The following is a 17,342-nucleotide window of genomic DNA, read 5'->3' as shown; positions in this document are numbered from 1 at the left end:
ACTTGCAAAAATTACTTTACATACACTTCTGAAACAAAATATATTTTAACATGTCCCCAAAATGAATGTACCACATCTCAGTATTTCAAAAATAAATAAACCTCTATATACTTTAAAACAGGTTCTCAGGGGTAATAGAGACAGATCTAAGACAGATTCCCCCCATTCAAATGAAGGTGAAGAAAAGTTATTTAAGGATACACTTAGTTAATTTTAAAGTAATGAGAAAATTTATTCTTTATGAAAGTTGATATGTATTACACACACACACATATACATATATGCATACATATACATACATATATATACATATACATATATATATATATATATATATATATATATATATACACACACATACATACATCTACAGTTATATGTGGTGTTTCTGAAATCTTTAGGATAATTTATTTTCTCAAATTACATAATCTTTCTAGAAAAGAGTACATGTATGACTTGTTACAATTGTACTTACTTTCAGAAAGAATGCTTATCCTGTAGTTTATAAATAAATAAGTATACAAATATAAATAGATAAATCTACATTTACATATAATTTCCACATATCCCATATCATGTAATCACATTAACAGAGCATTTTTTGTTGGAAATTTTATCCTTTAAATAAAGTCTGAAACTGGAGGAGAGGGTAAATGCATAGTCTGATTACAATGTTTTAAAGAGACAAAGCACATAACAATTCAAAGGCTGCTGATCCACTGATACTTATTTTCTGTTTCCTCCTTTTGGATTCTTTGTTCTTTACGGTAATTAGCTGCAGTCCAAAATGTTATCTTTTTGAGTACTTGTTGCAGAAGCTTAGGAGGTAATAAAGATATCTGACTTTTTAAAATAATAGCATTTTTACCAATACAGTCAAGGCATGACCTGCAAGTAAAGCATACGGTATTATTAGTTTCTGAACCCAAGCCTATGAAACTTTTTATCAAGTTTTTTTAAATTTGGTTTTTGTTGTTGTTTTTGTTTTCTTGTCTTTGCAGAGTTGAGGATTGGAATCAGGGCCTACCTGAATACTAGCCAAGTCCTCTCACACTCTGCAAAATACCTCAGCACTCTAGTATATACTTTTTGAGACAGGAACTCACTATGTAGCCCAGGCTATCCCTGAAATGGAGGCAATCCTCCTGACTCAGTCTCCTGAGTACTGGGATTTTGACAGCTAGTTAAGGATTCTCAAAAATAAAAAATAAAATCCTGTCTTCTGGGCTGGAGATATGGCTTAGCAGTTAAGGCATTTGCCTTCAAAGCCAAAGGACCCAGGTTCGGTTCACCAGGACCCACATTAGCCAGATGCACAAGGTGGCACATGTGTCTGGAGTTTGTTTGCAGTGGCTGGAGGCCCTGTCACGCCCATTCTCTCTCTCTCTTGCCCCATCCTCTATCTGCCCCTCTCTCCCCCTCCCTCTTTCTTTCTTTCAAGTAAATAAATAAAAATATTAAAATCCTGCCGCTTTTCCCAGAGAGAGACTTTTCCCTATGTGAAGGAGATGTTTCCATTCTTTTGTTTCTTTTGGCTTGGATGCTTTTCTGCTTTGCTTTGTCTCTTATGTAAACTCCCCCTAAAATAAATTTCACAATTTATCCTTCAAGAAATCATTATTATGAATTCCAGATCAGCTTGGACTAGAGTGAAACCCTACCTCAAAAAACAAACAAAAATAAATTATTATTATTTGGGCTGGAGAGATGGCTCAACAGTTGAGGTACTTGCCTGCAAAGCCTAACAACCTGAATTTGATTCCCCAGTCCCCACATAAAGCCAGATGCACAAAGTGGTACATGCATCTGAAGTTCATTTGCAGTGGCTAGAGGCCCTGGTGTGCCCATTCTCTCCCTCTCTCTCTCAAAGAAATAAAATTTACCAAGTAAAAGCAGTCTCTTAAAAAAAAAAAATGATTTGGGCTTAGCAGTTAAGTACTTGCCTATGAAGCCTAAGGACCCTGGTTCGAGGCTTGATTCCCCAAGACCCACGTTAGCCAGATGCACAAGGGGGCACACACATTTGGAGTTTGTCTGCAGTAGCTGGAGGCCCTGGCGTGCCCATTCTCTCTCTCTCTCTGCCTCTTTCTCTCTCTGTCTGTCATTCTCAAGTAAATAAATAAATATGAACAAAATATTTTTTTAAAGATTCAATAAATAAATAATAGAATAATAAAAAAGTACAGAGATGGGCGTCATGATATATACCTTTAGCCCCAGCACTCTATAGACTGATGTAGGGGGATGGTGAATTTGAGGCCAGTCTGGACTACAGAGAGTGAGATCCTACTTCCAAAAACAAAAATAAAAACAAACAAAAAACACATCGTGTGTGTGTATGTATGTATGTGTATATATACACTGCCAAAAACTGGGCTGAGGGAAATAGCCTAGTGGTTAAGGCATTTGCCTGCAAAGCCTAAGGAATCCAGTTTGATTCCCCAGGACCCACATAAACCAGATGCACAAGGGGGTGCACACATCTGGAGTTCATTTGCAGTGGCTAGAAGCCCTGGTGTGCCCATTCTCTCTCTCTGCCTCTTCCTCTCTCTCTCTCTCCAATAAATAAAGAAATAAAATATTTTTAAAAATAGCCAAAAACTAAGTCAAGTGTGGTGGTGCACACCTTTAATCCCAGCAGTTGGGAGGAAGAGGTAGGAGGATGGATGTGAGTTTGAGTCCACCCTGAGATGACTACATAATGTATTACAGGTCAGCCTGGCCTAGAGTATACCTTACCATGAAAAACAACATCAACAAAAAGCCAAAAACAATAAAATAAACTGGAGATTAATATCAAGTAAGGCACTGATGTTAACCTCTGTTACACAAAAGAAAATGTGAATCTTTTCCCTAGTGCAAACTCTGCCCTAGGCAGGTACACTAGCTCCTATGCCCTTCCACAGAAGAGCAAGGTGAAGACAGAGGAGGACCTGGCTTTTGCTATTCTTTTGAAGCTGATAAGAAAGCATTCTGAATGCATATATTCTCAACTGTTTTAGGAGTACGAGATCTAACACAGGAGAGCCAATATCAACCTTCAAAAATATGTTTAGTTAGTGAAGGATATAGACAACATAGTGCTGGAAATGCTGTGACAGAATAAGATGTAATTCCTTTGCCAGGTGTATGGCTCTGCAGGCATCAGAGAAGAATGACCAAGACAACCTGAACAGTCAAGAGATGTGCATGCTTTCCAATGGAATACCCAAGAGTACTTCATGCCTAATTTTCATAATAGCCCCAAATTGCAAACATCCTCAATAAATATCATTAGTCTAGTCAATTATGTTGTATAGCAAGGGCCTTCAACCTACAAATTGAACATTCCATCCTGGAGAAATGCCCATTAAATAGCAGATAAGACTCAGAAAATAAAGCTCATGTCGGACATGGTGGCGCACACCTTTAATCCCAGCTCTCAGGAGGCAGAGGTAGGAGGATTACCATGAGTTCAAGGGCATCCTGAGACTACAATAGTGAGTTCCAGGTCAGCCTGGACTAGAGTAAGACCCTACCTTGACAAACCAAAACCCAAACCAAAACTTAGGAGTAGCCAGAAGCTCCTGAAACTTACAAAATTCACAAACTTTTGGTTATATCAGGAGTCAGGATTCCTGGAGAGAGGTGCCCTTCTGAGCAACCCCAATAAACTCACTGGATTACTAAACTAGACTTAGATGGAATAATTTTCTTGGTCTTTCTTTGATGTTCTTCATGTCTTCCCAGTAAGTTAACACAACATATATCCAGGAGATAGGACCCTATATAGCCCATTGTTAATATAAATATAGATCTAATATATTTCATGATTATTTTTTATCCAAGGTACTATAAGGTTTTTGGGGGGAAGGTGGGGCTCAAGGTAGGGTCCCACTCCAGCCCAGACTGACCTGGAATTCATTATTTAGTCTCTGGCTGGCCTTGAACTCACAGCCATCCTCCTACCTCTGTCTCACAAGTGCTGGGATTAAAAGTGTGCACCACCCCAAAAAAAAAAAAAGCCGGGCGTGGTGGCGCACGCCTTTAATCCCAGCACTCGGGAGGCAGAGGTAGGAGGATCGCCGAGAGTTCGAGGCCACCCTGAGACTACAGAGTGAATTCCAGGTCAGCCTGAGCCAGAGTGAGACCTTACCTCGAAAAAACCAAAAAAAAAAAAAAAAAAAAAAAAAAAGTGTGCACCACCATACCCAGCTAAATGAGTATATGTATGTATATATTTACATTATATATTATACATAATATATATTATCAGGTGCATTCTGATTTCTAAAAAGTTAAAATATAAAATGTCAGGCTTAGAATTAAGGAAATACAGTATGTTTAATATTATCATATGAACTAAAAACAATTTTCACAAACAAAACAAAAATATGATTGTTCTACATATTTTAATTTTGGAAAACACTGATATGTGGTCACCATCATAAATTTTTTAAATTTAAATCTTTTTACGAGAGAGAGGGGGAATTGGTGCACAAGGGCCTCTAGCAATTGCAACTGTATGCCAGATACGTGCACCACCTTGTGCACATGTGTGACCTTATGTGCTTGCATCATCTTGTGCATCTGGCTTATGTGGGATCTGAAGAGTCAAACATGGGTACTTAGGCTTTGCAGGCAAGCACCTTAAGCACTAAGCAATCTCTCTAACACACCATTATAAATTTGATTATACTTGGGGCTGGAGAGGTAGTTTAGCAGTCAAAGACATGTGCTTGCAAAGCCTGCTGATCAAGGTTCAATTCCCCAGTACCCAGGTAAAGCCAGATACATAAAGTGGCACTTGCATCTGGAATATGTTTGTAGGGGCAAGAGGCCCTAGAGTACACACTTTCTCTAACACATACACAAATAAATAATAATTAAATTAGATTTTTTTTGAGGTAGGGTCTCGCTCTAGCCCAGGCTGACCTGGAATTCACTGCATAGTCTCAGGCTGGCCTAGAACTCACAGCGATCCTCCTACCTGTGTCTCCCAAATGCTGGGATTAAAGGCATGCACCACAACGCCTGGCTAAATATTTTTTAAAAACTAACTAAATAATAATAATAGTAAATTTAATTATACTCTTAGGAAGATGTAAACATTTTTTTGAATTCATCATAAACTACTTATAAAGTATTATAGCTCCTCCCCCAAAAGATTATCACACATTCATATCATCTCTGAAAAACAAGTACATTTACTTACCTTAGTAATGAATAGGGCTGGGTTTGAAGGATCAATAAATCATTACAGTGACCCTAACAACATAAAAAGGCCTTGTCAAGGATTTGGATAAAAAATAGTACATATACACATAAGCACACATACATATATGTGTATACACTCACAAACACACATTCATACATACATACATGCATGCATTTGCTATCTAAAAGCTTCAAATATATGGTTACCAAATTTCAGTGACCAACTTTTTACCTAATTAATAGCATATATAATTCCAAATATAAAAAATTTAAAATTGGGGCTGAGGGATGGCTTACAGGTTAAGGCATTTCCCTGCAAAGCCAAAGGACCCTGGTTCAATTCCCTAGGACCCACATCAGCCAGATGCACAAGGGGGTGCACACATTTGGAGTTCGTTTGCAGTGGCTGGAGGCCCTTGCATGCCCATTCTCTCTCTCTCTCTCTCCCTTTCTCTGTCAAATAAATAAATAAGAAAAAAATTAAAAATTGTTCTCTGAGAATATTAAGTTATAAATAATAACAGTAGTGGTCACCTTTTTTTTTTTGGCTTGATTTTGTTTTGTTTTTTGTTTTTGGTTTTGGTTTTTCAAGATAGGGTCTCACTCTAGCCCAGGCTGACCTAGAATTCACTATGTAGTCGCAGGGTGGCCTTGAACTCAATGTGATCCTCCTACCTCTGCCTCCTGAGTGCTTGGATTAAAGGCGTGCACCATTACGCCCAGCTTTTTGCTTCTTTTTTAAGCAGAACTATTTCTGCCAAATAATTTTTTATTATAAAATTTCCTCTCCGTCAGGCCTTCCTTTTCCAGGTGGTCCATTCTATGGTGTGGGAATCAAACCTACCACTCTTTCCATTCTTCCCATGCTAGACAAGCACTCAATCTCTGGGCTATACCACAGTTTCCTCTCTGAGAGTTCTTTGAGTATATGACCGTAGGAACAGGTAATACCATGACCTGCAAATGAAGGTCAGCGAATACCTTAGGTATCAGTCCTCACCTTCCACCATGTTTGAGGCAGGATCTCTTGTTGCTCACTTCTATGTTTTGATTTTGATTTTGATACAGTCTATGTAGCCCAGGATGGCCTTGAACTCTAGATCCTCCTGCTTCAACCCCCTGAGTGAGTGCTAGGCCTTAGTGAGAGCTGGGTTATAGAAATAAGCCACAATACCTAGTTGCTAAGTACTGACTTGGAATTCACTATGTAGTCTCAGGGTGGCCTTGAACTCACTGTGATCCTCCTACCTCTGCGTCCCGAGTGCTGGAATTAAAGGTGTGTGCCACCAAGCCCAGGTTAAAGTTATTTTAAAAATTTTGTTTATATTTGAGAGAGAAAGAGGCAGATAGACAGAGAGAATGGGTGTGCCAGGGCCTTTAGCCACTGCAAAGAAACTCCAGGAGCATTCTCCACCTTGTGCATCTGGCTTACGTGGGTCCTGGTGAATCTAACTTGGGTCCTTTAGCTTTGCAGGTTAGCACCTTAACCACTAATCCATCCCTTCAGCTTTGGCTTTATCACATTTTAGAGATGAAATGCTTTAAATTAAAGTGTAAAACAGATGGATGAAATCAGCAGCAAAGATATATAAAATAAAAATAAACTTTCAGATGAGCAGGTATGGTGGCTCATGCTTTAATCCCAGTACTTGGAAGGCAGAGGAAGGAAGATCAGGGTGCGTTTGAGATCACCCTGAGACTACATAGTGAATTCCAGGTTAGCCTGGGCTAGAATGAGATCCTACTTCAAAAAATAAAAATAAAGGGCTGGAGAGATAGTTTAGCAGTTAAACACTTGCTTGTGAACCCTAAGGACCCTGGTTCGAGGCTTAATTCTTCAGGACCCACATGCATCTGCAGTATATGCAGCGGCTAGAGGCCCTGGCACGCCCATTCTCTATCTATTTTCCTCTTTCTCTCTGTGTCTGTCTGCCATTCTCTCTCTATCTATCTGCCTCTTGCTCCCTTTCTCTCTGCCACTCTCAAATAAATAAAAATAAACAAAAAATTTAAAAAAATAAAAATTTAAATTTAAAACAAAAACACTTTAAGGGATGGAGATATGCTCATCAGTTAAAGCACTTGCCTATAAGCCTATTGACCTGGGTTCAATCATCCAGTGCCCATTCTCTCTCTCTGTCTCTTTATTTCTAAATAAATAAATAAAAATAAATATACTTTAAGCATTTCAACAAAATCACTTTCTTCTTGAGAGAAAAGTTAGTAGATGAGATTAAGACAAAGAATAAAAAAGTAGCTTCAGACGGGCATGGTGGCACATATCTTTAATCCCACCACTTGGGAGGCAGGGGTAGGAGAATCACGGCCACCCTGAGACTACATAGTGAATTCCAGGTCAGCCTGGGCTAGAGAAAAACCCACCTCAAAAAAGAAAAAAGGCCAGAGAGATGGCTTAGCAGTTAAGGCACTTGCTTGCAAAGCCAAGGATCCAGGTTTGATTCCCCAGGATCCAAGTAAGCCATATGCACAAGGTGGTGCATGCATTTGAAATTCGTTTACAATTGCTGGAGGCCCTGGCATGCCCATTCTCTCTTGTTCTGCCTCTATGTTAAATAAATAAAATACTTTTAAAAATTGGCTTCAAGCAAGGCATGGTGGACCACGCCTTTAGTCTCAGTACTCAGGAAACAGAGGTAAGAGGATTTCAGAGTTTGAGGCCACCCTGAGACTACATAATGAATTCCAGGTCAGCCTGAGCTAGAGTGAGACCGTATCTCAGAAAACAATAAAAAAGCAGCTTCAACAGGATTGATGGACATTTATTATTATGTGTAGCCTATACATTAAAAGCATTTTTATGCTTCTAGGATTACATATAAATATTTTAATTCAGGGGGCTAGGGAGATTGCCCAGTGGTTAGAGGTGCTTGCTTGCAAAACCTAACAACTGGAGTTCAATTCTCCAGTTCTCACATGAAGCCAGATGCACAAAGTAGCACATACATCTGGAGTTCATTTGCAGTGGCTGGAGGCCCTGATGCACCCATATTTATTCTCTCCCTCCATCCCTCCTTCTCTGTGTATGTGTATGTCTTTCTGTCTGTCTCTAACTGCAAATCAATAAATAAAAATTAAATTAAATTTTTTTGTAAATATTTTAATGCAATCAAATTATAATCATGAATGGTAAAGCTCAAAGAGAACAAGAAAGGAAGGCTAGGAATGTAGCTCAGAAGTAGAGAGCTTTACAACATGTGTGAGACCCTAGCACTGAAGAAAAGCTCTTTTCAATAATATGGCTAATGATGAGGCCCTTGGTTTCCCACCAGGAATAGATGACAAGACCCTATTGCTGAAGATTCCACATAACTTGGGCTGCAAGATACTGAGAAACCATGATGGAGCTGAACTAAAAACCTTCTCCATGTAGGCCAGCTGACAGAAAACTGGAAAAAGCTATGCTGCATGCAGTTTAATGGGAGAGAGAGAGAAATCACCAGTGAAGATACTCAACAGTGGACACTGCAAGCCTAAAATTTGGCCAACTAGGCCAAATGAGCCAATGGGTGCAATGGTGGCAAGTCTGCTATGGGGGAAACCAACCACTCTCTAATTGAACTGGAGGCCCACTCCTTGGAAGGGAATACATCCCTGATACTGAAAACTTACAACAGGGGTAGTCATGAGCCCTGGGGGTGTAACATATGCTACTGTCTGGTTAAATGTATATACTATGCTCACCAAACTGCCCACTAAGCACTTCTCTTAATGTTCATACCCATATATTAATGCTACTTTCACTTTTGGTTAAAGAAGCTTCTCTTTTCAGATGGCAGTGACCTTGGGATGACTCAGAAAGCACCAGGGTGCTGAGAAGAAGTGACAGAGGAGTGCTCAACACTGAAATATCTCTATCACACCTTCCATGGCTCAGGGTCCATTGTGGAAGAGGTGGCGGAAAGAATGTAAGAGCCAAAGGAAGGGTAGGTCTCCTTACAACGTGCTCCTCCAGACACAAAATGACCTGTATATCCATGACCTCACAGTGCCTGACACTACCTACACAAGACCATCATAATAAGAAGAAAAGATGATGACATCAAAATAAAGAGAGACTGATTGAGAAGGGAAGGGGATATGATGGAAAATGGAGTTTCAAAGGGGAAAATGGGGAGAGGGAAGGAATTACCATGGGATATTGTTTACAATCATGGAAGTTGTCAATAAAAAACTTAAAAAATAATATTGCTAATGAAATCAAGAAACCTATTTTGTTTTGTGAATCCAAAATATCCTGAAATATGTCATCAAACTGCTTCCTCTGAAGATTAACAATTCCAGAGTAACATTTTGTGCTTCATGGCTTTCCATACTGTGGAAAGCTACAAAAGCAGCAATACTATTGAGTAGCTGTTTTGAATAACAGAAGTACTCACAGAAAAATTAATTTTAGATAAAAGATTTACTTACTGTATCCAAAAAAAGTAAGTTATCTTTGCTCCCACCAAATACCATTACTTCATTTTCTTTTCCCAAACATGCTGTATGCCATAACCTGTGATTGAAAATTATAAACAGAGTGAAATACTATCAAGGAAGAAACTGTATATACATATCTACATATATACATATGCATCAATTGTAAGTTATACACTTTAACATTTAATCTACTTCAAAAGGGTTACACTTTAAAGAGTTCTTTAGAGTTCATCAAATATTATTAATTTCAGCTAAGGATATGATTCCCAGTAACTGTACAGCTCCCAACTTTTCTACCCTTTTATCTAATACATATTGTCCTTGAAATCAGTTTAAAAGGAACTGGTCCCCTTCCTGCTTAACAGGCATCTGTCCAGTTCTCTCACAGCTGTCTATCATGTCACTGTTCTTATCATGCTTGTCTACATCTTTCCTGTACTCTGTCCCCATCAGCTGACAAATCCAACATGGTACTTCCTTCCCATTTTTATGTCAAACCATCACTCTGGGTACAGAATACCATAATATGTTTCCAGACTGTCTCTAATCTCTTCCATATACATATTGTAATAAATACTTTTCTCGTATTTTTGTCATCATAAGCACTTGAAAAAATTTTAATTAGCACCTAATACTTGCACATACTTATGGAATGCAGTATAATTTGATACATGGATACAATGTACACTAATTAAAATCAGAGTAATTAGCGTTTGCATCTTCTCAAAATGTGTCAGAACTTTGATTTTTTTTTTGGGGGGGGTTTCTTGAGGTAGGGTCTCACTGTAGCCCAGGCTGACCTGGCATTCACTATGAAGTCTCAGTGTGGCCTTGAAATCTTGGTGATCCTTCTACCTCTGCCTCCCAAGTGCTGAGATTAAAGGCATATGCTACCACGCCCAGCTGAGAACTTTCTTTTGTTACCTATTTGAAATTTTTTTTTTTTTCTATAGTGCTGGGGATTGAAATCAAGGCATTGCTCATGCTAGGCAATCACTATCCCTACTGTAAGTTATAACCTATAGTTGCCATAGGCATTTCCTGATCAGGAATCAGCTGTACTACAATAGTTGGTTTTTCTACCCCCGTATTAATGACCAACTACTATTCCTTTTCCTCATAAATCTAATTTTTATTTTATTTATTTATTTTTTTTTTTTTGGTTTTTCAAGGGTCTCACTCTAGCCTAGGCTGACCTGAGATTCACTATGTAGTCTCAGGCTGGCCTCAAACTCACAGTGATCCTCCTACAGTTTCTCCTTAAGAACAGGCTCAGGGATTACCCACTCGGGACCCCTCCTGTTTTGCAGGAGCCCTGCTGTCTTCTTTCTTTCTCCTAGGCTTTATAAATGTAAAACAAAACAAAAAAACTGACTCAACTCCCAGGAAGTGTCCCAAATAACCCACCCATACTGATTCTCTTGCCATCACTGTTCAGCCCCCTTTGGTATTTACACACTCACTTTAAACTATCCTAACTTACATTTGAAGATCGGCTGCTCTACATGCTATTTGGCGTGTGTGTCTTCTAGCTCCCTAAAAAGACTGAAGCCTGTGAGGTCAGACACTGCCACAGTGGTGTGCTGGAACCAGGTCACTGGCTATTGGAAGCCAGTTGTGCGTATCTCCATCCAGCTTCAGGTTCAGTGACTTCACGTTGCTAGTTGAAATCGGCCATGGTGGGAGTATTTACACCTTGGAAATCAGCAAATGCTACATATTAGGTGTCTCCCGAGAGTAGTTTAACCGTATCCCAGTACACCACTGGAACTTGGATATGCTAATTTCATGCTTCTAAAAACTGCCCAATATGGTATTCTGCACCCAGTAAGTGCTTAAAAACTTTTTGATTAGCAAAAGCAAACACAAAATACCAATATAATTTATTCAGTGATTAAATATACATATCATTCATAGAGGACTAAAGCATATAATGTTCTTTTGGAAATGGTCATGTCTTCAACTTTATAGTATTTGCCAAAAATGATTTTGGAGTTTTATAATTTCAGTATTTTCATTGGCTCTAGCTCTCATAAAATTCCCAATCTTATAAGATAAAACTAAGAATTTTACTAAGTCATTACTTTGAGAGTACTGATTTGTCCTGTTTTGTTTTACTTTGTTTTCTTTGAGATAAAGTGTTGCTATGTAGTCCTGGCTGACCTGGAACTCATGTTCATGTAGCCCAGGCTGGCCTTGAACTGGCTGTGATCTCTCTATCTTTGCCACCCCCAGCCCCAAGAGCTGGGATTACAGTTGTGTGCCGATACACCCAGCTCCTTCTTTGTTTTATTTTATGTTCTATGGTTTGGTGATTGTGCGTGTGTGTGTGTGTGTGTGTGTGTGTGTTGAGAGACTTTGTCCTGGAATGTATTATGTAGCCCAGGCTGGGCTCAAATTCATGGCAATCTTCCTGCCTCAGCCTCCCAAGTGCTAGAACTCTTTTCTTAATAGAACAAACTGCTAAAGCAAGTTTCCAAAATAATTATGTATTACGACTGATTTTATCACTGAATAATTAGTTTTGTACATTAACCCCTTTTACTTAAATCCCACAAGTACAAACAGTAGAGTTATGCATACTTTCTTCACACAATTATACACACATTCAAAGATAAATATACTTGTGACCCAGGGTAAAACTGAGTCATGAGATATGTTTGGTGAATACTGCCCAATTCTCCAAATCATATACTGGAATGTAAATTGATAGAAAATTCCAGTGAGAGTTATATTGTGAGGTAGATATGGGAAATAGAAGAGAGACTAAGTAAGGAAGGCAAAATATAATGTATGTTCTCATTTAAGGGAAGGAATAGATTAAATTCCTGGATAAAAGACCATGAATGGGCTGGAGAGATGGCTTAGCGGTTTAGCGCTTGCCTGTGAAGCCTAAGGACCCCGGTTCGAGGCTCGATTCCCCAGGACCCACGTTAGCCAGATGCACAAGGGGGCGCACGCGTCTGGAGTTCGTTTGCAGAGGCTGGAAGCCCTGGCGCGCCCATTCTCTCTCTCTCCCTCTATCTGTCTTTCTCTCTGTGTCTGTCGCTCTCAAATAAATAAACAAATAATTAAAAAAATTAAAAAAAAAAAAAAAAAAGACCATGAATAACCTTGGCAATTTTTTTTTTTTTTTTTTTGAGGTACGGTCCCACTCAAGCCCAGGCTGACCTGGAATTCACTATGTAGTCCCATGCTGGCCTTGAACTCACAGTGATCCTCCTACCTCTGCTCCCAAGTGTTGGGATTAAAGGTGTGCGCTATCACACCCAGCTAACCTTGGCAATATTAATAGGATGTGATAGAACTTAATTGTCTACACATACAACATTTGATCCGACATGTTTTACTGGCACACTTAAATTGAGGGTCCTTTCTGTCAGCCTCTGATACAGCTTCAGAGATGATGCTACAGATGGTTTTCATCAGACATAGTTTATCTGAAGTGAAGCCTGGAGAAGGGTATTACACTGTAAAGAGGTGCTTCTCAATCAGGGGAGATTTGTCTCTCAAGGGACATTTTACCAGTAGATATTTTTGGTTATCACAACATGGAGAGAATGAAAGTTCTTTTCACTTTTAGTGGGCAAAGGCCAGCGATAAGCAAGTACCCCCAAACAACAAGGAATTACTTGGCCCAAAACGTTAATAGTGCTGATGTGAAAAACCCTTAAAGTTAAGAGGAGAATTGGGCAGCTTACATTTCATATTATAAACTGGAAAATTTTGTACAAAATTCATTGAGGTTTTAATTTATCATTTTTCATAAAAGTTTATAGACACATACATATGTTCTCCTTACACTCAACTGTATCCCACCTGTTCTCCTCCTCACCTCATACCTGAAGATAGATCTGCTCTGTCTTATCTGCCTGAGGGAAACTCTGGCCTGGATTTCATCATCGAAGAACACTGGAAAGCCTTTCCTGCCTTGATTTGGGTGTCATCTAGCTTGCAACCTGATGTTTTTCTATAGACTGAAAGTTTCTGTCCTCTCACAGCTGCTCTAAACTTATCACCTAGACATTCTAATAAAGCATATTGTTTACATGACACATCAGTGGAATCAAAAGAAATCTTGTTATAGAGCTCTAGATCTAACTACTAGATTATTAACAGTTGATTTATTCTAATTATCATGAAGGCTTAAAATATAAAACAGCAACTTAAAAAATAAACATTTTATAACTACTTTGGTTTATAATCAATATAATCATAAAATCAATAAAAAACATGGAGATTATGACCAACTCTCTCATTTAAAAGATGAAGAAATTTATGCTGAGTTTCATTAAGGGACTTTGTAAAGCCAAAAAGTTGAGGAGTAGCTGAGCCAGGACTATGAGTTCCCATATCTTACATAAAATTCTTTTAGTTAAACAAATATGTTTCAAAAGAGCCAGAGTTATTACAGTAACATATTCTCAGCTCAGTTCCCTCCCCTCTCTGGCCCCTCCTCTTTCCTCTCCTCCTCAGCCACCAAGAGCATGACACCAACATGTAGCCTGAAGATCTACCTTGGCCAGTAAACTGGAGGAGAAGGAGGAGGTAGAGTAAAAAAATAAAAATAAAAATAAAGTAACTTATTCTAATGAATTTTTATATAAAAACAGGAAGAGCATACATAATTATGATAGCCTCTAAATGTAAAATGTATATTAATATAGATATAACTTCCAAGATATATATTTAGATTCTTTTTCAAATAAATTACCTAATTACCATTTATCAAATAACAAAAATATGTACCACTAAATTGACTTCACACTAGTATGAATTATCTACAGTAAAACTAGTTTCAGGGCTAAAGAGATGGCTCAGCAGTTAAAAGTGCTTGAGCGCAAAGCCTAATGGCCTTGGTTTCTTTTCCCAGCACTCATGTAAAGCCAGATGCACTAAGTGGCACATGCATCTGGTATTCATTTGCAGTGGCAGGAGACCCTGGTGTTCCCATAATTTCTCTCTCCTGTCTTGCAAATTAAAAAAAAAGTTCTGAAGTACATGGCATGAGAAATTATAACTTCTATTAGTTACTATATTATTATATACTGAAGTGAATTTATGAAGACATGTTTATTATACTAGTCAATCAAATTTGAAAAAATAATTATGTTACTATGGTTTTTTTGTTTTTTAATACTAGTTTCTATAATTTTATCCCATAATAAACCACAAATAATTAACATTTTCTCTTTTCAAACAAGCAATATTAATGAACACATCAAACTATATTTTGTTTCTTCTGTTCTAAGACCAGGTCTCATGTAGCCCAGGCCGACCTCAAACTTGCTATGTATCTGAGGATGAGCTTAAACTCCTGATCTTCCTGCCTCTACCTCCCCAATATTGGGATTACAGGAATATGTCATGCCTTGCTCAGACTGTTAATAAGGAAAAGTAATTTGTCACTAAATCAACAAGAAAGTAAATTTCTTTACTAAATTGCTTTAAATTTCTTCTAAAAACTGATTAAAATCAACCTTATCCCTATCTGCTTATTAATAACAGTAACATTGGGCTGGATAGATGGCGTAGCAGTTAAGCGCTTGCTGGTGAAGCCTAAGGACCCCGGTTCGAGGCTCGGTTCCCCAGTTCCCACGTTAGCCAGATGCACAAGGGGGCACACGCGTCCGGAGTTCGTTTGCAGAGGCTGGAAGCCCTGGCACGCCCATTCTCTCTCTCTCTCCCTCTATCTGTCTTTCTCTCTGTGTCTGTCTCTCTCAAATAAATAAATAAAAATTTAAAAAAAAAACAGTAACATTAAAAAATTAACCTTAAGGGCTGGTGAGATTGCTTAGTGGTTAAGGTGCTTGTCTGCAAAGCCAAAAGACCCAAATTCGATTCCCCAAGATCCATGTAAGCCAGTGTACAAGGTGGTGCATGTGTCTGGGGTTTGTTTGAAGGATTAGAGGCCCTAGCATGCCATTCGCTCTTTCTCTCTATATATGCTTCTTTCTATTTCTCTCTAAAATAAGTACATAAAATATTTTTAAAATTAACCTTAAGGGGGCTGGAGAGATTGCTCAGTGGTTAAGGTGCTTGCCTGCAAAGCTCAAGGACCCAGGTTCCATTCTCTAGTATGCTTGTAAAGCCAGATGCACAAATTGGTGAATGCATCTGTAGTTCATTAGCAGTAGCTAAAGGCACTGGTGTGTACATTCTCATTCCGCCCCCCCCACTAAGTAAATAAATAAATGAATACATTTAAAAAACCTTAAAAAAATAACCTCAGGCTGGGAGTGGTGGTGCATGCCTTTAATCCCAGCTCTTGAAAGGCAGAGGTAGGAGGATCACTGTGAGTTTGAGGCTACCCTGAGACTACATAGTGAATTCCATGTCAGCCTGGGCTAGAGTGAGACCTTACCTAAAAAAGAAAACAAAACAAACCTTAGTGTATATTTTCAATTATCTTACACTTTCCATATTTATCAGATAAGATTATGCATTTAACTAAAAGAATAACATTTTCAAACATGCAAACATGGATAAAACTGGATAAATCATTTCTAACAATATACTCAAAATTATAATTAACTTATTTAGTTAACATAAAGCTTACTTAAAAAGTACTTTACTGATGACTTATGATTTTAATAAAAATACTATGAAGTCTATTCTATAGCCTAATACTTTAAAAATGCTTAACTGTTTTACCACTTGTAAACTTCTAGACTTACCTGGGTCTTGTGTAAGGTAAATGTATAAGTTTCCAACAATTTGTTATTACATTATGAACCCAACCATCACCTGCAATATTATGACAGTTCACAAATTAAAATGAGGCTTTGGATCAATTTTAATTATTTACAAAATTTATCATGTAACATTTATATCATTATCTTCAGTATGTAAGCACATTTTTCATAAACACTGGAAATATATACAAAAGTAGAGTGTGTATATATCCCAGATACAATAGCTATGAAGGTTTCAGGTTGAAGGTGTAGCTTGGTTGTAAAGTATGTACTTAACACACATGAACCATGGATTCAATTCCCAGTAACAAAAAGGAAGAAGGGGAGAGAAGGATAGAAGGAGAGAGGAGGGGAAAAAAGAAAAAGATTTTGCAACATTATTATCCATTTGTCCCTGTGTTATTCTTGATGAATTATTAAGTATAGCCCTAGATGTCATGCCATTTTTCCCATATACACTTCAGAATGCATTGCCAAACAAAACAAGGACTTTTCTTTTCTTTTGGTTTTTAGAAGTGGGGTCTCACTCTTGCCCAGGCTGACCTGGAATTCACTCAGTAGTCTCAGGGTGGCCTTGAACTCACAGCAATCCTACTTCTGCCTCCCAAGTGCTGGGATTAAAGGCCTGCACCAACATGCCCAGGTAAAACAAGCCGGAGAGATGGCTCAGCCAGCAGTTAAAGTGCTTACCTTCACAACCTAACAACCTGAGTTCAATTTCCCAGTACCCATGTAAAGCCAGATTCACAAAGTGGCACATGTATCTGAGTTTTATTTATTTATTTGCAAGCACAGAGAAACAAAATCCAGACACTGTGCCACTTTGCACATCTGGCTTTATGTGGTACTAGAGAATTAAACCCAGGTCATTAGGCCTTGTAGGCAAGTGCCTCAACTGCTGAGCCATCTTTCCAGCCCAAAGATCTTTTTTAAAAAAAAACAAAAAACACAAATCCATTAAGATAGCAAAAAAAAAAAAAAAAACTGAAAATGGCTGAGCATGGTGGTGTA

The 17,342-nt window shown here is 38.3% G+C and overlaps 1 protein-coding gene across 2 annotated transcripts in view; it reads right to left on the bottom strand.

The window, feature by feature from the left end:
• Positions 1-503: 503 nt before the first annotated feature.
• Positions 504-17,342, bottom strand: part of Klhdc1 (kelch domain containing 1) — a 70,290-nt gene continuing 53,451 nt past the window's right edge. For both annotated transcript variants that reach the window (XM_045155062.1, XM_045155063.1), the window contains 4 exons: positions 16,314-16,383; positions 9,628-9,712; positions 5,195-5,247; positions 504-888 (listed from right to left, as the gene is read on the bottom strand). In XM_045155062.1, coding sequence (XP_045010997.1) covers positions 702-888; positions 5,195-5,247; positions 9,628-9,712; positions 16,314-16,383 — 395 coding nt within the window. In that variant the 3' untranslated portion in view covers positions 504-701. The remainder of the gene's footprint in view (positions 889-5,194; positions 5,248-9,627; positions 9,713-16,313; positions 16,384-17,342) is intronic.

Source organism: Jaculus jaculus, chromosome 7, assembly GCF_020740685.1.
Source record: "Jaculus jaculus isolate mJacJac1 chromosome 7, mJacJac1.mat.Y.cur, whole genome shotgun sequence".
Lineage (NCBI taxonomy): Eukaryota > Metazoa > Chordata > Mammalia > Rodentia > Dipodidae > Jaculus > Jaculus jaculus.
This window is presented reverse-complemented; position numbering and strand designations above follow the sequence as displayed.